The sequence below is a fragment of the Podospora pseudocomata genome, assembly GCF_035222375.1.
Source record: "Podospora pseudocomata strain CBS 415.72m chromosome 1 map unlocalized CBS415.72m_1, whole genome shotgun sequence".
Lineage (NCBI taxonomy): Eukaryota > Fungi > Ascomycota > Sordariomycetes > Sordariales > Podosporaceae > Podospora > Podospora pseudocomata.
Window position 1 is genome coordinate 6,700,776 of NW_026946363.1, and position 23,718 is coordinate 6,724,493.

A 23,718-nucleotide genomic window follows, 5' to 3' on the forward strand; every position below is an offset into this window, starting at 1 on the left:
TGTGCGGTCTCCTTCATATCATAACTGCCTACAGGGGCATTCCACCAGGGTATGCTCTTCCTCCCCTTGCCTGCACCAGCCTGGACGCGTCAGCCCTCTCTTGCACTGTTGTGCATCGATCTAGCACTTGACTCCGTCCACTAGTTGTGAAAAGGACCTTGCATAAACGTTTCGTTTTCTGCTCACGCAAGAGCTGGGTGAAATCCCAAAGGTATCCGTTGCTAACCTGGTCCCTTGCATACTGAAGCCCGTCGATGACCCATGTGATGGTGGGCGGTGCGTGTTCGAGGAGCGCCCTCATGATGCTCAACGCAGTGGGGAGGCTGTGCAGTTTTCCGTCGAGCTTTTCGAACTCGCGGTAGTCGAGGCTTATGCCAGTTATGGGCCCCTGTGTTGAAAGCAGGTAGGTGAGTTGGCGAATGATGGAGTAGAAGAGGGATATAACTGCCGCGCCACTGTGGTTCAATCCGGATCTGCTGTCACTCCTGGCGAAGCTGTATCGGGATTTGCAGAAGTGCGCAATGCAAGGAAGTTGGGCGTTCATGACTTGATTGACGGCTGTCACTGCTATCTTGGAGAGTGTGGAAACGCCAGGCAAAGAGGGGCCTTCGATCCACATCATCCGAGACTCAGTGTTGAAGATCCATCTCCTGAGTGCGGTATACACCTCCTCGGGGATCATGGTCTGCTGTCTGCGGAACTCATCTATGTGGAGCTCTGCGTCACTCTCAATGTAGATTCTGAGAGCTTCGGCGTATTGTTGGATTCGCTGGCAATCGGGGATGGTCTCTGCCGGGCACAAGAATAATGTTAGTTGTGTTTTGCAGGCATGCACGATAGAAAAGTGTCACCTCCAGCAGTCAAACCCTGTGTAGGATTCGCCGATTCTCCTCCATTGGATAGTTTCGCCGTGGGCTTGTATGTGGGCATTTCTGGCTTGTTTGCTGACTCTTCGGCAGACGAGATGGGCAGGATATTCGAAGTTCTCTGTGGAGGCTGCGCAGCGATGTCTATGGTCTTACAAGGTTAGGTACGGCAGGAAAAGTTGAAGTTCTGTTGTGGGCTACCGTACGCAGCATTAAATAAGTAGAACAGGCCGGGAGGTGGAAGTGGCAACTGAGAAGTGAGCTGACACTCTCTGTGACACCAGCACCTTGATGCCCAGTGGCACTGTTGTCGGTATGGGATGAGAGGCAATGGGCAACTTACCGTGCGTGGCTTGATTCTCTAGCCCTTCGAGCTGCTGTACAGCATTTTCGCCCAATCTCTGAAACCCAAGTGCGGCTGCAGCAAGTTTCGCATTGACCTGCTGTTGGCTGTCCGCGTGAGCCTGGATTCCAAGTCGTTGCAGCGTGACCAAAACTGGCTCCATGTCATTGAACCTTTGGTGCATGTACTCGATGCGGAGCTCAGTGGTGTGTTGTGCTTCGTTGCGGATATCACCGATAGTCTTTTGGATACCGTCGACCATTGCTTTGACCGTCTTGTCGTAGAATCCTTTGTTGAATGAGGCCAGAAATCTTTTGTGCCGTTTGTGGAAAAAGGACATGGCATGGCAGAGGAATTTGAAGACTTGGACGTACAGTGCCACCACAAGCCTTTGCATCTCTCTTGTGTTTGCCACCTTGGTTTTCTTTTGCACAAATCTCAGGTTCTCGCTCATTTCCACCAGTGCAAGTGAAAATCCTTCGGCAATCTTTTGATAGTTGACCGAGGCCTTGACGACAGATGCCACGACTCCAGTCAGGAGGCTGATGTATTTGTCCTCTGTTGGAACAAATTTGAACAAGAAGGAGTGATCGTCCATTGCCTCCATGAAGCGGAGAAGTCGGTTTCTGGCGAGGCCGATGCCAGCTTTGTGCTTGGCCTCCCACCTCTTTTCACAACTAACCACCCCCTCCTTTTAGGTCTTCGCCTACGGCCCCTACCTCTCCAAAGACGACGTCTCAGGCCGCACGACCGGCGTGCGATGTGCCGGCAGCGGCTGCTACGGCGGTGCCGCCACTGACATCAACGTTCTCGAGATTCATTTCAACAACAATCCCCTTTACCACTGGAGTAAGTCCCCTTTCCCCTCCTCCTTTTCCCCTTTCACTTCATCCAGAAAGCCCTGGCTGACAATATCCCCCCCCCCAAAGCCACCTACAAAGACAGAGGCCACCCCTACAAAATGTACGGCCTCGACGGCAGAACCTACGGGGAGTGCATCCTCTTTCCCGGCGTCAACTTCCACCATTTGAGGTTCGCCGAGACTCGGAGCGGCGTCCGCAAGTTTCGCTGTTTGACGCAGTTTACTGCTGCGCAGATCAGGGCTGCAGATAGGTAGGTAGGGAAATTTCTACCTCTCTACTAAGAGAGGGAGTGATGCTCTGGTGAATCCAAGCTTGGGAATACTACGGGTAGATAGTCATTGTTCCTAGAAATCAAACCAATGGCAGAGGCAAACATAAACTACAACCTTAAAAGCTCTCACCACACTGTACCTTGGAGTCCCGCACGCTACATTTTACGTTATTTCGATTACTACAGCTCAATCTAGCTCGATACCCTCATTTCAATCAATATCCAGGCCAGCCAAGTTTCATATATATATTACACAAATATTTATATCTCATAACCAGAAGTCATTACATCATAACCAAAAACTGCCTCCCACATTAATATGCAGCCCAAAGGAAGCTAGAACAAAGAAATCCGCAACCAATCACATATTCCAAAAGGATCGCCTTCCAAACGCCCATTATCCAAAACTCTTCTTCAACTCGCTTCGCTTCGCTTGCTTGGTTCAAATGGTCGCTCAAGTCATCGTTGTCGTCGTAGCGCCAGGTATCCCGAGGAGGCTCAACAAGCGCCACCTCCCGTGGGCGAGCGTCGACGATTACTGTAGGCGGACCCTTGGATGTGAGAGAGGTGTCATATGACGTGGTTGTGCCATATGAAGTGGTGTCGTACGAGGTGGTCGTGTAGGACCGTGCCGGGGACTGCTCGCGAATCGTGGTTGTCTTGACCACCTCGACAGGAGGGGCTGGTGCGGGCGTGGGCTGGGCGTTGATGATGATAGGACCGTTACCGGCTGGGGCCGGTGGGTGTTGATGGTGGTAGTACACGGCAGGGGGAGGAGCCGTGGTATGGTACTCGATAATCTCTATTCGACGTTCCTCAATGATATCACCAGCGCTGGATCGCGGGGCATAATCTCGAACTCGCCTGGGAATATTACTTTTTTGTCCGGATAGGGGAGCAACGGGGTGGGCGTAGTCTTCTTGTAATCATCGCTCAGCTTCAGCAAGTCGTCAATACTTTATATTAAGCAGGGCGGCACCTAGATACTATGGTAAGCAGACGGATTTAGACTCTATGTTTTTGGTATGTTAACGTACGGTCCTGTTCCCAGACCGCAACCAAGACGTTTTTCTTCCAGTAGTTAAAGCTTTGGTGAGAAATTCTGCCATCTCGCAAAGCCCTGCGAAGCCTGGTGTTGATTTCATTGGCATGATCCTTCAGCACACGCTGCTCGTATTTCTTCTTAATCATACGAGATAGCTCCCATGATGATTTAACTGCAGTCACCAAGCCCGCAAGAGCGGCAGCTGATGCCAAGGAACTAGGAAGATATGACGCCATATGCGAAAAAGTAAGGTGTTAGCGATGTAAAATGGAACTGTGGGTAAGTTGGGGAGTTAGTTAAGACCAGTAGCTGTTTTATATAAGGATTCGCCTGGACTTTTATTCACAAATGGTTCGAACTTCAATTGTTAATTTGGACATTTCTGAAATCCAATATTAACCTGACAGGGCCAGGGTAGCCTCGCTCGGTACCGAAACCCAGTCCCTCAACACACCCCACCCAAATCAACACACCCCACCCAAATCGGCAACGGATTTCCATCGACCAGGAAGAACATGTAGAGTTAGAGGGGTCAGATGTACACGATAGATATAACGCCCAAGTCGTATTTCAGCTTTGCGCAAGTGGGTGTTGCGTCTATCCAATCTTGTCCTCGCACTCTTCTTACACTCCGGTAAATGCTTGCCTCAACCCCTCGATGGTATTTGCGACAGTTCCGTTGATTAGTTCCAGTTGTTGTAGACTGTTGGATGATGCTACGTCGGGATTGGGATAGTACCAGCAGGCAATTGCTGTGATGGCATAGACGATCTGGTATGCATGTTAGACTCGCTGATATTCATGTTAGCAACAGCCACTCACCACAAGAAGAGCACCCTCGAGCCAGTTGGACTCCCCATCTCGCAGGAAGTTGCTTATTACTAGGATCGACAAGACAAGCAACCCGATCATGAATATCTCAAAGTTGAGATCCATGGGCTTGCCCAAAGTCCATCCAACGATGACCACCAGTGGGCCATTGAAGAGCGCTGTCTGGATGGAGGGTCCCAGGCAGTGATACAGCGCAACATTGATCACACCATCTGTCATTATTATCAGCACTGAACACCACGGACGCATGTCACTACACTTACCCCAAGCCTCGTCGATTGCAGTCAAATGCTCCGCTGCTTTTTCAACCAACGGCAACAAGATCAAACCCAAGAACTGATCCGGCACACCGCTATGCACCACATGTTCAATCTCATCGACCAGGAATATCAGCAATGCCGTGACACACGCCAACGACAGAAGCAACGCTATCACCGCCTCGGTAGCAGTAAACTTTGGCTTCTCCATATCTGCCTCCCGATCGGCATCCCTGTGCTCATCCGCCTCGATCACCTCGTCAAAGATGCTGTGCTGACTGCTTGCGCAGTACCAGATGTACATGAAAAAGCTCAGAATCAACGCAACAGACGTCGCCCTGCTGATTTGAAGGACATCATCTTCCAACTTCCCCAATGTGAAATCATCACTATGCTCCAAAGGCACAACAACTTTCACCCCCTCCCCAATTACCACCTCCACCGTCTTCGCCTCCGACTTGAGCGCAGAGTAAAACGCGCTAGGGATCAAAAGCCCAAACGCGGCCACAAGCAACAACCCGCTTCCAACCTCTGACACAATCGCGTGGAACCTCTGGCTGACATGCCTTATCCCGCCGACGAAAAAGCAGACTCCCAAGCACAAGAGCAGGTTGGTGAGGATGCTCCCCAAGATCGCCGCCTGGATGATAGGGACCATGTTCCCCCCTTCCTCTTTCTCGTCATGGTTGATGATCAAGACCACAAACAGGATAATCTCCACGATCGAGCCGAATGTTGTCTCGATTAGAATCCCTGCAACCTTGGGCATCTTTCTCGCGAGCTCTTGTCCGGCAAAACCGAGGAGATTGGCAGAGGGGATCATGCCTATGTAGCTTAGGGCGAAGGTCCATAGTGGGTGGGAGTGGGAGAAGAAGATGCGGGAGATGAAGGCGGCGATGACGAAGGGGAAGAGGAGGTTGACGAAGCTGGAGATGGGGGACGAGCTGCGCCAGAGGACGAGGAAGAAGTGGGAAGGGTGGAAGCCTGTGCGGCCGGATTCACCTTCATGAGGGATGGGGAAGAGAGTTGGGGTGCGGTGGTGGTGGTTGTGATCGTGGCTGTGGTGGGGGATGAGGGGGGCGGTTTCATTGTTGGTGGCTTCGGCTGGGTTGATGCCGTTTGTTCGGGGAGCTGCCATGATGAGGACGTCAATTGGGTATGGCCGATGATCCTCAGGCCGTTTTCATCGAGATATTTGGTGAGGTTGGGGATTCAGCTCGTCGCGCGGTGGTGTTGATGTTTAGGGAGGGGTCTTGGCGCTGATTGGTTGTTGATTTTAGGTTCCGGCAGGCAAGGTCACGAGACAGCTGACGACCACACTGTCTTATTTTGAGTACGTCAAGTTGATGGTGGTGGACATTCCCGTCCGAAACATGGCCCATACGCAATGTTGCCCCGAATATTCGATCGATCATCCGACCCTCGGAGGATACTGTCGCGGCCCAGTTCCGATCCCTCCGGGAGGGTCCCCGCGGCCGTTTATGGACCGTGACACCGTTGCTAGGTACCTTGCCTTAGTGATACAACTCCGAGCAAGCAGTTACGCGTTGCTCAGATTTACCGCGACGATTTGAAATCTTAGGTTCGACAGCTTCCAGTTCTTGTGCTTTCTAGGTCTACTGGTCTGGAGGGCCTTTGAGCGGCCTGGTTTTAGCCTACCTAGCCTTACGTGGGTTACCAAACACCTTGCTCGCAGAATCTCCAGATCGACCGGACAGTCCCGCTGATACTCGGGTCTATCTTGGTTGCCATGGCCGACCCGTCTTTCGAGGTTGTCTGGGTCTATCCGGATGCCCTCAAAGGCTGTTCAGACTAACGTCGAAGTTTCATGGCTAAGGTTCGGGTGAGAGTGCATAGTCCAGTCGATTTAAAGGACATGTGCCCCTCGTCCCTTGATGCTCCTTTCTTTCTTCAGCATCCGCTCATCCATCTTACGAACATCCGCTTTCTACTAACAGGCTTGCAGGCAAGTCTTTTGCTCTTCTGTTCTCTCTCCCGGGCTTCTGGAAAGCTCATTCTCAAACGACACTCTTTCACATTTGACTTCTGGCAAGTCGACACACAATTGAGTATAATCAAGATGAAGCACACAACCGCTCTCGTCGCTGCCCTAGGCCTCGCCGCCACGGTTTCTGCTGCTAACCCCGTGACTGATAACCGCCGTCATGCAGTCAACAGGAGGTCTGTTCCTGTTTCAACACCGGAAAATACGAAGCGTGACACCGCCCACCAACAGGGAAACAAGCGTGTCGAACCTCGCTCGCCAACCCGGTTCGCCAACCCTTTTAGGGGTGATGAAGAGCCAGGCGTCGAAGTCGAACCCGGCGTCGAAGACAAAGGAAGCCTTGAGGATGAATCGAGCAGCTATGGCCTTAAAGACCAGGCTACCGACGCCGCGTGGGACGTTGGCTCAAGCTATCTCGAGGGCAAAACTGGTATCAAGCTACCTGATAGGCCACGATCCGGTTCTGGCATCAACTTTGCGAGGAGGAATAAAAAGCGGAGCGTGATCGAAGCACGGGCAAAGTCGAGGAGTGGTGGAGGGAAGAGCAACGGTGGTGGCTTTGGCGGTCAGCTTGTGGATGCTGGCAAAGACTTTGCCGTTGAAGAGGGAACGGCATTCGTCGAGGATCAGACGGGCATTGACCTGCCGGACAGGAATGGGCAGTCTAGCTCTGGAAGCTCAGGCGGCAGTTGGACGAGCTGGCGTCCCTGGAAGCTCAGCAAGCGGGAGATCACCGTTGACGAGGTTGTCGAGGAGGTGTTGGATCAGATGAAAGAGGGAGAGTCCAAGTCTGATGCTGAGACTGCCGACGCCCTGAAGGAGATTGTCGAGGAGGCTGCCAAAGACGACGAAGACAAGTCCATTAGCGACGTGGTGGAGGCCCTGGCGGAGGCCAGTGACGATAACGACTCCGAACCCAAGGAAGAATCAACTGATACTATCGAGGAGATCCTCGGTGACTCTTCTGACAAAGAGGACGAAGATGAAGACATCCTCGCAGAAACCATCGAGGACATTGTTGACGGGGACTCCTCCGATAGCAAGTCATCCCACGGCGACACCCTCGAGGAGAAGCTGGAAGAACTTGAGAAGGAGACCTCTGCCCTCGACAAGGACGACCCCAAGGCCGAGATGATTGACGAGCTGATCGATGAACTTATCGACGAAGCTGCCACCTTGGACGAGATCCCGGTCGAGTATTTCCAGTACTGGATGGCGGTTCAGAGCTGCCTTGACCCTGTCCACTTGCTGACCACGAAGGGCCTGATGGCTAGTCATCTTTCACGTCGCGGCACTACCCCGATAATTGTGACGCCGACCAAGACCGTCAAGAGAGAAGAGGCGAAGGCTGCGGAGGTGAACCTGGGATTGGCCCAGCCTTTTGGGGCAGAGATGGCGCAGACTTCGGGGGCGGGTGATGGGTTGTTGGGCAGGGGAACGGTGGGGTACCTTGTGTTTGGCGTGGCGGCCGCGTTTTTGGTCCGCGGGGTGGCGTTCTAGACGGTGTAAGCTTTTCCCCTCGCCTGTGGTTAAAGTGGGAAGTGTTATATGATAGTGAGAGCCTCATCAAGCTTAGAGTGTTTGTTCTGTTTTGCTAGAGTGTGTGTGGGAGGTTTCTGGGCCTACTCTCTGATTTTCATTGGAGTTATCATAGAGAATGTATGCTGCCATTCCTTGTCCAAAGAATCCTCGCCAACAGCACATTGTCGCCACAAGAGATTTTCACATGAAATTCCAAGACTCTGTGTCCTATCTCGATCTAGGTATGTTCACCTTTCACCAAGTTAACCCTTCCTTTCTCGCTTTTGTCTACAATTTCTATTGCGGATATGGCTGCCAACATACAGATTTATCTCTATCCCAATTCGCACCTACACTCGGCATTTCCCCGCAGCCAAACTCCTTTTTGAATCGGTCTGGCAACGTCATATGCCACTCTTTCATCCTTAGGGGTATTGGACAAGATATAGACCGTTTACAGGTCGGTCGGACCGATAGTTGGGCCAGACGACAAGTGGTCACATATCACTCCTTCGACATCAAACGTGGGACTGCGACGTGGATAACCCTGGAAAGCAACAAAATCTTACGAGAGTGTATCTGCCAAGCTGATTCAGAGCCTTTCGCCAAGCTCGCTAGTACTGAGAATGTTGAAAGGTGCTTTGAGGGCACGTTGGGCACGCATCTCATATATTTAATTGGTCCGCCTGGAACTGGAGAGGCTTGGCTAATGAGATCGAGAGACGTCTCCACGGCACGATTCAGGTCCTTGATGTCATCACTTCCCATCCTTACGATCCGAAGAGCTCTGGGTGCCAGGGTAGCAGGGCTCTCGCCAGACTTAGCGGCCGCCCGAGTCCATATTCCCTTGTGATTGACCGAATAGATCTCAATGGCCAAGAATATGAAGATCGGGCTGCCAGATACTTTTTTGGAAGCTTCAAGAACCAGGATGTGCTTGGTGTTATCGACCATGGATTAACTCCACTTCTCCAACGACTTCAAAGGCTCAATCAGGATTTGGAGCTCAACGTTGACACTTTGAACAGCGTGCGCCAGAGATATGAGGGTCTAGAGACAGGTCAGGACCTCGATGAGGAGCTCAAGATAACGGCCAAGCCAGCCATCGACGGGTTCTTGTCGCGAGTGCGGCTCATCATCGCCAGCTTTGAGAATCGAAGAAAGCATCTCCTCTCGCTGTGCAGGCAAGGATCAAGGAGACGAGGGCTCTTGTAAGCAATCCTGGTATATCTGTTGTGTGTCTGTTTTCTTGATGCCGACATCATGCTTGTGCACAGTACGAGAGCATTGCGCGGTTTCAAACTGCCGAATCCAACATAAACCACCACCTTTCCACCATATTCTGGACCTGTGGTAGTGGATGAAGGGCAAATGTCAACCATACAAAAGAACAATGATGATGCTTGGGTGCTTGTACATGAATAAGCTTTGGTGTCAGGACAACAGAGGCTGGGCAGCGGCGGCGGGCAGCCAGTGGTGTTTGGCGAAGACCAGTAGGATTTTGGAACTAGAATAATCCAGAGATTGAGATTTTGGTAGAAGAGAGCGCTGAGCGTCACAATAAGTTTCATAATCCACGATCATGGTAACGAAGAAAGCGGAAGCGCTTTCCTCCCAACCCCTGGATGACTAAGCCACATACCTTAGTCCCAGGATAAACAAAAGGCGGTTCCGTCAACCAGCCCCATCTGCACGGGCGTTGGGGTTTTCATAGGATCTTCCCTCACCGTGTACTGTTTTTTACAACTATACATGCCTGTTATCCCAGTAATTTACATCGCTTATCCACAGATACATCTGTTTTTTGTCCCAGTTGCCACAAAGCAGGCACATCGGGGTAGTGGTTAGCACCGATGTCCGTCGACCTAACCGAGATAGGGTAATGCTCAAAACTCTTCAGTTGGAAACTTGCATGGAAGGCTAGTAGGGGTGTCAGAGCCCACATAAATCCCGACCCCTGTAGTCTCTCTTACAATCCCGCACCCAAGACATCACACTCCACCACACTCCCATGCATCTTGGATGCGTATTTGAGGAACGCTGCAGTAGCGAGCCGTTCGCTTGCCAAAACGACTATCCGCAGCCGTTAGTGTAGGCTGCCGTATTCTCACCAAGAAAACTCGAAACAGCTCTGGGCTGTCCAATCAACTGGCAGCTTTACGTCTGGTACTGCATCGGCGGCGTGTATCATTGGGCAAACCGAGCCAATGCTGTGGGTTGCTTGTACCGCATCGTAAGGCGTTGACAGAAATATTGAGAAGAACATTACATAAATGGGTGACATTGAAGTGGCGGCAGGATCAATAAGCCTGTCAGGCAGGGTCTTGGGACGGGAGAACTCTTCAGGGATATCCAGAGGTGATAGGAGATATCAAGAGATAAATAGGTTCACAAGCGTCACCTTTCGAGGCTTTCTTTCCCATCATTCTTCGTCTTCATCAGCATCCTCTGCTCTGATACTCATTCAAGATGGTTGGCGGCATCAAGAGCCTCATCATTTGTGCCTCTGCTGCTTTGGCCGCATGCACACCCACTCCTCCCACGCTCATCGTCCGCAAGGAATGGTAACTCTCACCCAAAATGTTTCTCTTTTCTTTTTGTTCTCACTAACATTCCCAAAGGCGTACTCTCACCACTTCCGAGAAGGCAGAGTACATCAATGCCGTCAAATGCATACTCGCCAAACCAGCCCTCACCCCAGAAGGTTCACCCCCAACCGGTCACGGTGTCATCAGCCGCTATGATAACCTAGTCTACACCCACATCCAGCAAACCATGCAGGTCCACTACGTCGGTCACTTCCTCGCCTGGCACAGACTCTTCACAGCCACATACGAGAAGATGCTCCGCAACGAGTGCGGCTACACCGGCGCCCAACCATACTGGGACTGGACCCTCGACGCAGCCGACATCACCGCCTCGCCCGTCTTCGACCCCGTGACAGGGTTCGGGGGCAACGGCCCATGGGTTCCTAGTGACCCCACCTCATGGATGCCACCTGTCCCAGGGCGCACCGGAGGAGGCTGTGTGGTGGATGGTCCCTTTGCGGGGATCAACGACCTGGTCCACTTGGGCCCTGAGAGCTCTCTAGTGTATAACCCGCAGTGCTTGAAGAGAGATCTTGCTCCTTCGTTTGCGTCGATGTACCTGGGGATGAACCAGACACAGCTCACACTGAGCCAGCCCGACTTTGGGTGGTTCAACGCCGTTGTTGAAGGGTCCCCCAACTTTGATGCTTCAGGTGTGCACGGTGGTGGGCATTTCGGCGTTGGTGGAACGTTTGGTTAGTACTCTCTCTCTTACATGGTGCTCTTGTCGTTCATTGTACTAACAAAACCTCCAGGTCAAATGGGTGACTTGTACACCTCGCCAGCTGATCCAATCTTCCACCTGCATCACGCAAATCTGGACAGACTGTGGTGGTCGTGGCAGAGCTTGAACCTGCCGGCAAGACTGAGTGATATCTCGGGGCCGTCTATCATCATGGACCCCACCTCCCCCAACGTTACCTTGGCTCATCCGTTGTCAGTGGGTGTCAGCGGAGTTGATACCACCGTTGGGGACGTCATGAAGATCGATGCTTGTGGGACGGGCGGCAGCATGTGCTACACATACGACTCTCTTTACACCCTGCTATGAGAAACGTCGCCAGTAGGAGACGTTGATAGAACTGTACATCCAGACTGTCGTTTTCAGGGAAATCCAATGCTGATTTCGGAAGACATACTGCCAAAAACTGAGGAATATTACTTTTCCAATCTTCTACATTCACACCCCTTAGTCTTCCAATGAACCTGAAGCATATAAGCGCCGACATAAAATAGAAATCGAAAATAAAACGGGCTGTAGAATATAGAGGTACTTCGGTACATCGAGCTTGTATTTTTAAGCTCTCAGGCGGAATGATAACTAATGAAGTATATGTAACGGTCTCAAGGTAGTGTTTTGCAACTAGCTATGCCACTCTACGAGTACACTGAACTTGAAGAAGAAAAGGAAAAGAGAAAGAGAAGGTTTGACACATGAGTCTCTGATGTGGCTGAGCGTGTTGGCTAGTGCGCGGTGATAGAAGGTTCTGGAGTAGTGGTCTGTGCGTCCTGGGAGTAGCTTCATCAGGGCCGAGGGTGGCCGAGGTCCATGTGTCACAGACCAACCATTAACAAGGCAAAGTGGAGACTGCAGCAAGCCGTGGTAGCTAATCAATTAGAATAAAACGGCGGGGCTGCAGGACGGTGGGGCGCTCACCAGTGAGCAGAGGTGAGCCAGGTACGGAGGTACCTGGAGGATTAAGGTCTATATATACGGAGGAACAGGCTGGTGTAGATAGACAGTTTCGCGGTATGCAATACAAGTCACAATCGATGGTATCTAGACTATTTGTGCGACTCGTGATCCACCGGACTTACAGAAACATTCATTCATCAAAACAGCTGTTGCTAGTCTTCATTCACTCTATTACACAACGTTAGGACCTGACTACTTCGTTCGCACGATGTAAAGTCCCAATGAATTCGTCTTTTTAGTTGACTAGAGCTAAGATAAAAATCTAGAGACTATTAACTAAGGTATCTGTAAAGACTGTTAGTATCATGATCTGTCCGTTGTCTATCACTATTCTTCCCTCCCTAAGTATCCACGCACACCAAGCCTGCTTGATATGGTATACCGGAATACTGAAGAACTATTACTTCCCACGAGCCTTTATCTCACGAATCCTGGTCTTTGGCTTAAGAGCGAAATCACGAATGTCCTGGCCAGACAAAGTGTAGCTCGGGAACCTGCCCGCCGCCGTCTCAGAATTCCGACGTGTGAGCCAAATCACCTGGGTCGCCATCAACTCTCGTGGCTGCTTCGGGTCATCTGCTTTGACATCTGCCCCTGCAGGGAACAGATTCCGGTAGTTCTGCTGCCACTTCCACTCCTCAAGTCCAGGCTCGACCGCCGGAACGATGTGGTCGAGATCGGTGAGTCCTGTCATGCCCCTCTTGAACCAGCGGCCAAAGTCCCGGTCCAAAAGACTGTCTCGAGTTCCAGACTTGATCCTCCACCACTTGGAGTTTTCATCTGAACGCAGCGCAATGGTTTCCTGCCCTTCCCGATCAAGCCTCATATCGACCCACCCGCCGAGAAAGTGTCCTTCCCAGAAGCGTCCCGCCTCGCCGGTCTCCTTATCCCCCTTGCCTGCGTAGGCGGTGCGTGGAGGGGTGTGCTCGTCTTCTGCGCGCTTGAGGAAGAGGGTGAAGACGTGGACCAACTCGTGAGCCATGGTGATGCTGAGTCGGAGATGGAGCGTGCGGAAGTGGGCTGTGTGCTTTTCTACATCGCGGTCTGCAACAATGTATTTGTATGCGTTGCCCATCCTGGTCATCAGGGTCTCATTGATCTCGATGATGCACGCCCGTTTGGGGTCAAAGGCACTCGCGCAGTTCTGCTTGGTGGTCCGGCCGTTCTTGTTGGCCATGCCACAGTCGTCCGAGATGACGAGGTTAGGGAAGCTCCGACGGATGGTTTGCAGATATTTCATGACCGTGGCTTCGACATCGGCTTCCTTCATGTTGCGTAACTCGAGAATGTGTGGGCTAGCGCTGATGACGTGGTTGGCGATTGTTTTGAGCACGCGGATGCTATGGGGATGCTCAAGCATATCAAGGGCCAGGCCGGCAACAGAGGCTGCACAGCGGAACAGGGAGTTTTCCGGTCCGAGAGCGCGGAATTTCGTGAGACTCTTCTCCTTCAGGGCCTCAGGTGTTGGCATCAAAAAGACTTGGAAGTTTTCAAGGTCCCGGACTTGTCCCCACGAGGACGCACGGGGAGCAGCGCCGACAGGTCGAGACATTCTTGTCTTTTAGTCTGTGGTGCTGGGTGTGGAAGCGTCGTTGTTTCAAGGTGGGAACGCTCGTCTGTTGATGGTAATCAGGTCGTTTGCTTGCGATGTTGACGAAAGTCTCAGCCTGAAGGATGCCGTTGCTCTGTGAAAAATATCCAAGGCTTGATTTGAATGAGGGTTTGTGGGCGGAGGGGTATTTTCGTTACCAGTAACGAAGATATGCTTGAGTGATGCGTATAGCTAGGTATTTGTCTAGCTGGTTAAAGGTGAGTCCCACCTTCTTATAGATGTCTAATTCACGTTGAAGATATACGATATGCCCTACCCGCAACATCCAATGCCCTGCCGTTGACATGGCAAACTATGACAAGAAGAGTCGGCTCTCACAAGGCCGGCCGGTCGAAGCGCCTGTTCAAGTTTAAAGTCATCGACGGAGGACGACGCGGCCAGAAGGCGCTAGAAGAACCAGCAACCCGGCATGTTCAGCATTAATCACCTCTATCTGAGGAAAGCAGACCGGGAACTCTCGATACACCAGTCGTTACAATTGGAGGATATCAATATCTCACCGCAGCTTTCACCGTGTGATCCCAACGCATACTGTCAATGACGCACGAAGCGGCTGTCATGCTGGTGTTACTCGAAACAACACTGGTTTCAATCTGCGTCTTGCCGCGCGCCCGGCGGTTGTCATGCCAATGAAGCGATGTCTCGATATTTCAAAGTTGCGGCACAACTTGGTCAGCCGCTGGCTTGTGGTTAGGGTTGCATGGGGATCAATCATGAACAATGTCTTGTGGGGCTATGCCTGCCCCGCACTTCACTTTTTGTTCTTTTTGACTTCTTTGCTTTTACCTCCTGTTTGGAAGGATTCCATACACACATGAAAAGTTTCCCACCTTCATCAATTATCGAACAACAATATCAGGTCAGAACCATAACCACTACCGCGCCGGTCATCGTCAGCAATGGATGAAGAAACGTTGTTGAGGAAGAGGCCTTCCGAGGTCTCCATCGAAGTCCTTGATCCTGAACACTACCACGCACTCGTCAAAGCGATTCGAAACATCCTTTCAACAGAGCTGGCAGAGCTGAGCATAGCACAGCTTATTGATGGCCTTCCATTGATGATCTCGGTTTTCGAGAGCCGCGGGTGTCTTGTCGGGAAAGGCCATCCATTACTGGAGCACGAGACCCTTTGCGATGGCGCTCTGCAGCAGGCAAAGCAATTGCGCGACGGATTCGACCCGGCTGTTCTTTCCTTTTCTTCCAAGGTATGTACTTTGTCACGATTGAGATTTGAGACTTGTATGGTGATTGAGACCAACATCCCGGACAGATCATGCAAGCATATCAAAGCTCAGAAATCGGGTCTCGAGAATTCAAGATGCGACTGGTGGAACTGACTGCCGTTTCCATCCACAACATAGCGGTGGCTCTATTTGCACATCATCCCAAGCTGCACAGTCAGGAGGACATCGACGCCACTGTGTCCTGGGTCCTTCCGCCTCGGTGGATAGAGCACGATGGCCTCAAACCGCGCTGGGAAAAAGACATTGAACCCCACCCGACGCTCTTTTACCATGTAAATTATCTTGATTACGACCGCTACACCCACGGCCTTGCCGATGTAGCTGGATACTGGGCAGAGGATCGCATATTTGGTGGTGTCGTTCTGTTTGACAGAGGCGAATCCGCATACGAGGTAGGCCCAGCTTGAGGTGACAGTTCCTAACTATGCCTCAGAACTAACTATCTTTGTAGTGCAACGATATCTACCTTCATTCTGGAAGAGTCAAAGCACCCTCTCGTATTTGGAAGCTCCTTGACTCTCAGTTCGAGGGCTTAGTTGACTTCCTCATGTCCGCTGATATTAGCACACAAGAACCACCCATATCTTTTCCCATTCTCGCCACCAGAGAAAATCTCCATCGCCACGACGCCTGGGATGCGATTGCTCTGCACAACATTTACAGAGACCCCTGGGAACGCAAGTTCCCTCAAACAAAACCCGAAGAGTGGAGGGACGTACGGTCAATAGGAGATCACCCAGAGCTGCAGGACGCTTTCGATGCAATCACCAGCTACAAGCCGGAGAAACCGGTGAAAGTCAAACTGACATATGACGAAAGGGGATTGCCGGTTGTAACGAAGTGTTCTAGGGACTTGGAGGCCTCAGAAGACGAGCTGTCGCAGGCATCATCCAGCGACAAGCGCAGGAGGATTGGAGCGGACAACTCGGGAGAAACACCACCGCAGCAGCTCTCCCCCCCACGCCTGGGCTCTCCACCTCCGTTGGACTCCCCGCCACCTCTCAGTTCGCCTCCTCGACTCGATTCACCAGAGGCCGTAGAGTTGCCGTCTTCGCCTGGTCGGAGTGGTGCAAGCAAACCGGAGCAGTAGATACGACAAGCAGGTACAAACATGCATATATTCTTTTCGCTGGATCTAACATAAATACCTTATCCACTGTAATAGTTCAGACTTCATGACTCAAAGTTTCACCGAATGCTTGAAGTCGCCCAACGCTTGGGAAAGGGGGCTGACGCCATGTGGAGATCTGAAGTTGTGGCTATTGCCCTTCAAGCAACCCATCAAGACTGTATCAGGGTTAACGGTAGATTCATCTTCTGAATAGGTAGCTTTACCGAGTGAATATTTCTTGCAAATCTTACAGGTTACCTAAGGTAGTGAGAAAAAAAGCTTGGACTTTTGTTCAGAAATATATTTCAGCTTAAATTAAACTGATAACTTGGGCAGTTTCTTGGTCAAAAGATCAAAAACGCATTTGTATTCTACATGAAGCAATTCAGAAGTCTCACAGTAGTGCACTATGATTTATCGCTTGAAAGCTTCCAGGGGTAGGTCACCGCAATCAGGATCGGCATCATCAACACCCTCACGCGGGGCCTGGAACTCCTTCTGGCAGATCAAAGACCAGTACACCTCCTATCAACAATGTCAGTACCGATTTTGTTCACAATTCCTCTTTGTATGACTTACCGCTGATCAGCATTCACCCTCGCCAACTCCTTAGGCAACCGATCATAAATAACAACAGGCCCATAACCTGGCTGTCCATCAGGGTCGTCAACAATAGACCCAAAGGAAGCCCCGATGATCAGGTCATAGTGCAGGTACTCATGCAAGAGCGTCATGCCAAGAGTGTTGAAGTGCTTTCACCATCCACACACGTTAGCAAGAGTCATTACCATCAAAGGCAGGCTCTTCAGCTTCACTCACAAAGCTAACGTGATCCCCAATATCCCCCCCATCCTCCGCACAACCCGCATAAAAGTCCCCCGCGTCCTCATCTCCACGGTCTTTCCCTTCCAAGTCATTAATCGCCTTCTTGTTAAACGCCCGAGGACAGATCACGATGAAAGGGCGATCAGTATTATAGTCACCCGAGTATGCCAGTCCACGGTCGCCACAAGCATTGTCAAGATCAGTAGTCTGCACGAGGAAATTCCCTAGCATTTCATGGCCCTCGCCGTTGTTGTTCAAGTCGCGGAAGATGCGGGTGATTTCTTCACGATCATCTGGGGAGAAGTAGTGCTGATAGATGGTCTTGTCGGTTTCAATGACAGAGAGGACGACGGAGGTGAGCTCGATGGCGTCGCGGAAGGCGGTTTCGACTTTGTTGAGACGGTTGGGGAGGGGGGTTTCGTCTTCGGGGAAGTCCTCGCCGGTGTCGGGCTCTGCTCGTTTGGAGATGACTTTGAGGCCTTGTTTGGGGGTGATTGGTAGGACGCTGGCGTGGGCGAGAGCCAGACTCGAGGTGAGCAGGAGGGCTCGGAGGGGATGCATTTCTTTCGTTTAATGCTGAAGAGAGATGTGAGAAGAAAGGAGTGAGGTGTTTGTGTCTATTCATTGTGCTCTGTTGAAGTAATCGGACAATGGTTTACATACATTGATCTCATTACTGCAAGCATCAACAAAGTGTAGTTATGTTGGACCTCTACAAGGCTGTTGATCATACACAAAGTCATCTTGCCTAGTTCCGTATGACAGGCTGAACCAGGCTTCGGCCCTAGCAGATGTCAGCTTGTGGTTGAAGACTATAGTCCTCTCTAACTGCGCCACGTCTCAAGAGAGGATGTTCATTGCTTTTCTACCCCGTATTGAAAGAATGGATCCAGGAGGAAGCTGGGACGACGTCATGGAAGAGGCTTCCTGAAGCTTTGGGATCTGGCTCGGTGAGAATGCTGGGATGAAAGCTGGTATTCGATCACACAAAATGCGGGGTCTGCTTAGCTGGTGCATAAAACTGTGCCACGCAAACCGTTTTTCTCTTTTTTGCTTTCCTTTACGCTCTGCCGATGGCCCTATTATTTGATTCTCGCCGTCGGCCTTTTCTTTTGAAGCCAACGGAGACTTTATGAGAACCTATTTCATTGCCGATTTCGCAATATCCTTCCTTTCCAACTCACCGCAGACATCTCAAAGGAATTGACCGAACGAACTTTAGCTCACCAACCTTTCAACCAACAAATGTCCATCTTCCAGTCCATCAACAACAAAGCATCACCAACCATGTCTTCCCCAACCACCACTCCCCCCTCCCCTCCCCCCAAAGTCCACATTAAAATCACCCTCACGCCCCCAACCCACTCCTTCACCACCTGCTCCCTACCCCCCCTCCTAACCCTCACCATAACCTCCACCGCCCCTCACCCCATCACCCTCTTCACCTTCAACCACCCCTTATCCCTCCCCTCCGCCCTCACCAACCGCACAATCACAATCCACGCCCTCCCCTCCCGCCAAAAAGTCGAAACTTGCTCCCTCCGCGTCAACCGCCCCGCGATCACGCGCATCAGGGGCGATGCAGACGAGGCATTCTACCTGACTCTGTACCCCGACACACCGGTTGAGTTGTCAACCCCGTTTGGGAGAGGTGGTGGTGTGAATAAGGTGCGGCCTGTGCCCAAGGCTGTGGCGGAGAAAGGGTGGGAGGTGGATGATGAGGGGAGGGAGAGGAAGGTGAGGAGGTCGGTGCAGCCTACGGGGGTGGATGGGTTGGAGCCGGGGGTAGAGTATGAGGTTGGGTTAGATAGGGAGAGTTTGGAGGGGATGTGGTGGGCTGGCGTGGAAAAGGGGGAGGTTTTGGTTGAGGAGAGGACGGGGAAGGGGAGGTATATGCAGGATTATGGTGGGTGGGTTAGGGGGGGTGGGGTTGAGTGGGTTGTTGAGGAGGGGGTGGTCAAGGTTGAGGAGTAGAGCGATTTGTGGGCAGGGCGGTTATGGTAGGGTACCTGGTAGCTATCTAGTATTTACCTACTTAACTAATTGTTCTGCCACAAGAACCCCGTAACATGCTCTTTGGTAGGAGATGCCTTCATTGCCTAATGCTGCTAGGATCAATATACCTACCTACCTACGGTACTGTGTTGGTAGATTCCTGGCCCAAATTGAATTAAAATTGGATGGCATGAACAGCAATTTGGCCATCTTGAACGAGCAGTTCAAAGGGACGAGTGAGTTCCGAGTAGCGATGAAGATATGGCGACATCGGGGATCGGGTCTGAGCTGGTACAGATGCTTCGATAAGTCTGTCAAGCTCTCCACCTAGGTTTTGGTCCGTTGAAGGTCAGGGGAGGCTGAAAGCGAGAATTAGTACGGCTTTTTTCCAACATGACGTTCATGAAAGCGACCTACCAGAAGTCGTGGAAGCGAGCTCCTAACAAACAATGCAGACTGGGTCCAAGATTCTGAATAGGTTTGACGATGTCGTGAGAGATGTGGGGAGAAAGAGTCTCGGTGAGCTCAAGCAGGCTCTTTATACGTCCCTGTCAACCTACCAGATTCTCAGACATGTGGCCATCAAATGTCGGAATGACAATTCTACAATCGAAACTGCTGTGACCTGCAGTCCCCACTGCACATGACAAACAAAGGTTCCGACGTGGTCGAACGGCGATGTAGCTAAAGAACATGAAAAAGGTGGTAACCCACGTAAGCAACACTGTGGCCGGCTTTCAAGCTTGGTAACAATGGACTCATGGGGTTTGTTGGACGAACATGATGATATCCAGTATGGATCCCTGTCGGGCATGCCCAGAAGTTTCGCGTGAACTGACCAAGAATTGATGGGATGCCTTCATGTTGGCACCGGGCAATTGTTTTGGCCCAAGATTTGACTGACAGCAATGAAACACTGAAGTATGTGCAAATGTGAAATACAAATGACTTCCCAAAATCAACAGGACTTTTGTCTTGTCCAAGACCCTTGCCATCCCATCGGCATCCAAGCACATGTACCGTATATTTGCAGACTTCACATCATGCCGTCATCCACGCACAATCAGCCTTCACAAAACCCTTTTCTGCACCCTTCACATAGGTGATTCTTGTGAGGCAGCGTTTTTTTCGGTTCCCTTGAGCTTCGCATTTCCATGCTGATCCCGGCCCATTTTTTGAGTCGATAACAGACTCGGTCAATGTAGGCAGACTCATCCAACTCCAAACTGCCAAATTTCTTGCATCGATCGCATCGCTGGTTGAAAATAGTGGCATGATATCCGTTGTTTTCGTAGCCCCGGATCAGAATGGTGACCTTTCCGCTCCTCCAGCCAGCCTTGGAACATTGAGAATTTTCACAGGTGAAGTTGGCCATCACAAAGGTGGAGTATTTTTTGGTAAAATTGCTGAGGATTTCACGTCTCCCTCGTTTGAAGTATGGTCTTGGCTCGAGAATGTTGTTTAAGTTGCCAATGACAGCATTGTGAAGGTGGGGGAATGTCTGCTCGGGGTGGTTGGCGCTCATGGTCGAGTCGAAACGGGAGGTGTATGGACTGGTAGAGACGTTGCATTCAGTGATCAGTGGAGATGAAAAGAGAAGAAAGAAATCTGATGGCGTCTCCTCCATTTCTGTTAGACTTAATATATGGACAATATCGATGACATCGAGTCTTTCAGAAGCACCTCGATAGGTACCTAGGCAGATGCTGCCATCAATGAGCAAACGGCTGGTGGCAGAGCACACCTTGCCCTGCGTTTGCAAAATTCGATTCGCCCAATGAGATAACAAATTTCACTGTAGGCCTCGATGCATTTCTTCACTGCACTTGCCCATAGCTATTGCTCGACCTCTGTTTGTTGCCAACCTGCTTAGCGCACCATCATTGGTGAAGCAGCTTGCTCTGTGGTCTCTGGCCACCCAAGACGCTTGATCTGCCGAACCCAGGTGCTTGGAATGTGACGCAAGGAAGGACATCAGCCAGTCCATCTTGTCACACAAGTCCGCCTCACGGTAGGCCTCAGCAAATACTATACCTCAATTGCATCCATGATTTCGGGTCACGTCTGGCCATGGCCATGATTGTTAAAGGCGCTGGGGGGTTGTTTTTTCCAAGGAAGACCGCCAACTTCTTTGTTTGAACAACAACCCAACTCTTCACACCGCCTTTTGTTGTAACTTCAGACGGAATGGACAGAGTTGCAAACTGGGAACATGGCGCCTTGACCGCAGCTAATTCTGGAGAAACACACATCCTTTCAACCACCATAGGGGGCACTGCGCCGGACTACAAGAGCGTCATTGTCCCGTACCTACGAGAGAGAGTCCCAGAGTTCCGAAGGCTTGATCGTCTTCGCCAGCAGGTATGTCATTTTTGTATATTTCTCTCTATCTATATATACAACTCTATCTACCTCAAGACATGATTGACTTACACTGTTCATACAGGGTTGGGAGAACCCAGCTGGGGACAGATTCTTCCAGGCCCAACGCTCCAATGCCGACAACATCGACGACCAACAGTCCTCTCAGTTTCACTTTGGCCTCATGCAGAGAATCGCCGCCGAGCTTCACAATGCCGCAGATGGTTGCTTCACTACAGTTACCAAGCCTGGTGCGATTCTGGATGTCTGTGCCGCACCAGGTGGCTTTCTTGCCGCTGCCATGGCCCTAAACGACCCCGACCTTCGAGTACGAGCTTGTACCCTTCCTTTCTCGCAGGGCGGTTACAAGGTTTTGTTGCCTCACGAGAATAATGATGCCATCGACATCAACTACTGTGACGTCACAATGCTAGCAGAAGATTTTGGCGTGAAGATTGAAGAGATTCCCGCTTCGCACCCTGATCACAACAAGTTCATGCCTCGCCAGTTCACCATCGACGAGCAATACGATATCGCAATCTGTGACGGGCACGTCCTCCGCACCCAAGAGAGAGCAAGCTACCGAGAGAAGCGGGAGTCAATCAGGCTGCAAAACGGTTCTTTTGTGTTGGCCTTGGAGCATTTGCGTCCAGGAGGAACATTCATCGCATTGTTACACAAGATCGAGATGTGGAGGATCGCCTGCTTGTTGCAAACAATGTCCAGGTTCTCTGACGTTCGTGTGTACAAGCCAAAGTGTGGCCACGCGAAAAGGTCTTCGTTTTACATGATTGCAAAAGATGTTCAAAGTCACTCGAGCGAAGCCAAGGAGGCAATCAAGACGTGGAAGAATATCTGGTATGTGGCTACTTTTGGAACCGATCAAGAGGTGTATCAGGCTATCAGGGACAGTGGTCCATCTGCTGAAGAACTGCTGGCCGACTTTGGTCCTCAACTCATTACACTGGGGCGTCCGGTTTGGTTGACTCAAGCCAACGCTCTGGCAAAGGCACCATTCATCAAGAAGCGGAAATAAGGGGGCTTTGTATGCGGTTGGATATTAGAGTACGTACATGATTGCTATGTTTGGCTAAGATATGACACTACTTCAGCTCTTGTCTCTTGTACAATCCCAAAGACTCAACCATCGGTCTGTCATTAACAGCAAACAGATACGCACTCCCGCACTCTTGCGTGCAAGTATGAGAGATTGTGCTCCACGCCGGAACAGCAAAAGTGTCCTTGCCCTTCCACTGAACCCTCTCCTCCTTTCCCTCTGGCGATACAATAGTCGAGTACCCCTCTCCTTCATACACATGATATACAAATGACACCGTCTCCCTCACCTTCTTGGTGGTGGCCCCGGCGTTGATTCTCTCCGCCTGCCCAGAAATAGTCTTGGACAGGTGCTTCCCATGCTCCCCGGACTTGTAGTCATACCGCGCATAAGTTTCAGTCTCCTTATTCTCATCCAACACAGCTTGCACCGGAGCCCAGGGGAGCTTCCAGTTGCTGTTGTCGGACAGCTCACTGGGATATCTAGCCTCCTCGTAGTTCTCGGCAGAGTTCACAGGGAGGAAGCGGTACACGGGCAAGTCCAGCCCGTCCAACCACACTATCGGCCCATCACCTTTACTGCCGTGGTCATGCCAGTGCCAAGACGGGGTGAGAATAACATCTCCACGCTCCATCATCAGCTTCTGCCCCTCCACCGCGGTAAAACCGCGAGATCCCTCGACGATGAACCTCAGAGCAAAGGCCACGTGCCTGTGAGCAGGGGCGGTTTCTCCTGGCAGGATGAGCTGAAGACCGGCGTAGATGGTGTCGGTGGTGTAGGGTGCCTGCATGGCAGGGTTTACCAGCATGAGCACACGACGCTCTGCCTCCTCTGCTGAAACGACAATCCCGCTCTGCATGAGCACGGGTCGGAGGTCTTCGTAGGGCCAGGCGGTGACCACCGAGCTGGGGTTTGGCTTCGGTGGAACCATCTTGTTGAGGACGGTCCAGAGGGGCTCGACATTCTTGGAGGCGATGTCGGTGTAGAACTGGTCTTCTGTTGAGAGTGTTGAGAGGGTTGAGCTCTTGGCTCCGGAAACATTGGCGCGGTTTGCCATTGTAAATTGGGTCTTGTTTGGTTGTGTCTTGAGTTGGTGATGATGGTGGGTTGTCGTCGTGAATGGATATCGCTTCAACATGTATTGATCATGGCCTCGCACTATTCTCCTCATATGATCGGCACCGCTATTTGTCCCATGACCGGAAGTTGTTTGCCGTGTGTAGATGG

The 23,718-nt window shown here is 51.3% G+C and overlaps 12 protein-coding genes across 12 annotated transcripts; 7 read left to right on the plus strand and 5 right to left on the minus strand.

Moving 5' to 3' along the window:
* Positions 1 to 28: 28 nt before the first annotated feature.
* On the minus strand, positions 29 to 1,807 carry QC762_0022010 (uncharacterized protein; the record flags this gene model as incomplete). Its single annotated transcript, XM_062883096.1, has 3 exons — positions 29 to 789; positions 867 to 1,010; positions 1,210 to 1,807. 3 exons carry the CDS (start codon positions 1,805 to 1,807, stop codon positions 29 to 31), a joined length of 1,503 nt encoding a protein of 500 aa, XP_062749704.1.
* QC762_0022020 (uncharacterized protein) lies at positions 1,553 to 2,326 on the plus strand (the record flags this gene model as incomplete). Its single annotated transcript, XM_062883097.1, has 3 exons — positions 1,553 to 1,579; positions 1,908 to 2,058; positions 2,139 to 2,326. The coding sequence occupies 3 exons, from the start codon at positions 1,553 to 1,555 to the stop codon at positions 2,324 to 2,326; spliced, it is 366 nt and encodes a 121-aa protein (XP_062749705.1).
* Positions 2,327 to 3,936: 1,610 nt separating this feature from the next.
* QC762_121690 (uncharacterized protein) lies at positions 3,937 to 5,807 on the minus strand. Its single transcript, XM_062886590.1, has 3 exons — positions 4,483 to 5,807; positions 4,211 to 4,431; positions 3,937 to 4,159 (listed from the first exon to the last, which is right to left on the minus strand). The coding sequence occupies exons 1-3, from the start codon at positions 5,612 to 5,614 to the stop codon at positions 4,013 to 4,015; spliced, it is 1,500 nt and encodes a 499-aa protein (XP_062749706.1). The 5' UTR covers positions 5,615 to 5,807; the 3' UTR covers positions 3,937 to 4,012.
* Positions 5,808 to 6,226: 419 nt separating this feature from the next.
* QC762_121695 (uncharacterized protein) lies at positions 6,227 to 7,981 on the plus strand (the record flags this gene model as incomplete). The annotated part of the gene is made up of 2 exons (XM_062886591.1): positions 6,227 to 6,256; positions 6,443 to 7,981. 2 exons carry the CDS (start codon positions 6,227 to 6,229, stop codon positions 7,979 to 7,981), a joined length of 1,569 nt encoding a protein of 522 aa, XP_062749707.1.
* A 2,490-nt stretch (positions 7,982 to 10,471) lies between these two features.
* On the plus strand, positions 10,472 to 11,641 carry QC762_121700 (uncharacterized protein; the record flags this gene model as incomplete). The annotated part of the gene is made up of 3 exons (XM_062886592.1): positions 10,472 to 10,566; positions 10,624 to 11,285; positions 11,346 to 11,641. The coding sequence occupies 3 exons, from the start codon at positions 10,472 to 10,474 to the stop codon at positions 11,639 to 11,641; spliced, it is 1,053 nt and encodes a 350-aa protein (XP_062749708.1).
* A 3,000-nt stretch (positions 11,642 to 14,641) lies between these two features.
* On the plus strand, positions 14,642 to 16,371 carry QC762_121720 (uncharacterized protein). The gene is made up of 3 exons (XM_062886593.1): positions 14,642 to 15,103; positions 15,169 to 15,534; positions 15,594 to 16,371. Exons 1-3 carry the CDS (start codon positions 14,798 to 14,800, stop codon positions 16,230 to 16,232), a joined length of 1,311 nt encoding a protein of 436 aa, XP_062749709.1. The 5' UTR covers positions 14,642 to 14,797; the 3' UTR covers positions 16,233 to 16,371.
* Positions 16,372 to 16,667: 296 nt separating this feature from the next.
* Positions 16,668 to 17,639, minus strand: QC762_0022070 (uncharacterized protein; the record flags this gene model as incomplete). The annotated part of the gene is made up of 3 exons (XM_062883098.1): positions 16,668 to 16,778; positions 16,850 to 17,005; positions 17,073 to 17,639. The coding sequence occupies 3 exons, from the start codon at positions 17,637 to 17,639 to the stop codon at positions 16,668 to 16,670; spliced, it is 834 nt and encodes a 277-aa protein (XP_062749710.1).
* Positions 17,640 to 18,365: 726 nt separating this feature from the next.
* QC762_121727 (uncharacterized protein) lies at positions 18,366 to 19,052 on the plus strand (the record flags this gene model as incomplete). Its single annotated transcript, XM_062886594.1, has 1 exon — positions 18,366 to 19,052. The coding sequence occupies one exon, from the start codon at positions 18,366 to 18,368 to the stop codon at positions 19,050 to 19,052; it is 687 nt and encodes a 228-aa protein (XP_062749711.1).
* Positions 19,053 to 20,136: 1,084 nt separating this feature from the next.
* QC762_121730 (uncharacterized protein) lies at positions 20,137 to 20,700 on the minus strand (the record flags this gene model as incomplete). Its single annotated transcript, XM_062886595.1, has 1 exon — positions 20,137 to 20,700. One exon carries the CDS (start codon positions 20,698 to 20,700, stop codon positions 20,137 to 20,139), a length of 564 nt encoding a protein of 187 aa, XP_062749712.1.
* A 451-nt stretch (positions 20,701 to 21,151) lies between these two features.
* QC762_121740 (uncharacterized protein) lies at positions 21,152 to 22,470 on the plus strand (the record flags this gene model as incomplete). The annotated part of the gene is made up of 2 exons (XM_062886596.1): positions 21,152 to 21,434; positions 21,520 to 22,470. The coding sequence occupies exons 1-2, from the start codon at positions 21,261 to 21,263 to the stop codon at positions 22,468 to 22,470; spliced, it is 1,125 nt and encodes a 374-aa protein (XP_062749713.1). The 5' UTR covers positions 21,152 to 21,260.
* Positions 22,471 to 22,481: 11 nt separating this feature from the next.
* QC762_0022110 (uncharacterized protein) lies at positions 22,482 to 23,329 on the plus strand (the record flags this gene model as incomplete). Its single annotated transcript, XM_062883099.1, has 2 exons — positions 22,482 to 22,499; positions 22,841 to 23,329. The coding sequence occupies 2 exons, from the start codon at positions 22,482 to 22,484 to the stop codon at positions 23,327 to 23,329; spliced, it is 507 nt and encodes a 168-aa protein (XP_062749714.1).
* Positions 22,538 to 23,662, minus strand: QC762_0022120 (uncharacterized protein; the record flags this gene model as incomplete). The annotated part of the gene is made up of 1 exon (XM_062883100.1): positions 22,538 to 23,662. One exon carries the CDS (start codon positions 23,660 to 23,662, stop codon positions 22,538 to 22,540), a length of 1,125 nt encoding a protein of 374 aa, XP_062749715.1.
* Between the last annotated feature and the right edge of the window lie 56 nt (positions 23,663 to 23,718).

Coding starts and splice junctions, on each gene's coding strand:
- QC762_121720 (XM_062886593.1), top strand. CDS start 14,798: ATGGATGAAGAAACGTTGTTGAGGAAGAGGCCTTCCGAGGTCTCCATC. Junction 15,104..15,168: donor TTCTTTCCTTTTCTTCCAAG/GTATGTACTTTG, acceptor CATCCCGGACAG/ATCATGCAAGCATATCAAAG. Junction 15,535..15,593: donor GAGGCGAATCCGCATACGAG/GTAGGCCCAGCT, acceptor CTATCTTTGTAG/TGCAACGATATCTACCTTCA.
- QC762_121690 (XM_062886590.1), bottom strand. CDS start 5,614: ATGGCAGCTCCCCGAACAAACGGCATCAACCCAGCCGAAGCCACCAAC. Junction 4,432..4,482: donor TGCAATCGACGAGGCTTGGG/GTAAGTGTAGTG, acceptor TAATAATGACAG/ATGGTGTGATCAATGTTGCG. Junction 4,160..4,210: donor TCGAGGGTGCTCTTCTTGTG/GTGAGTGGCTGT, acceptor CATGCATACCAG/ATCGTCTATGCCATCACAGC.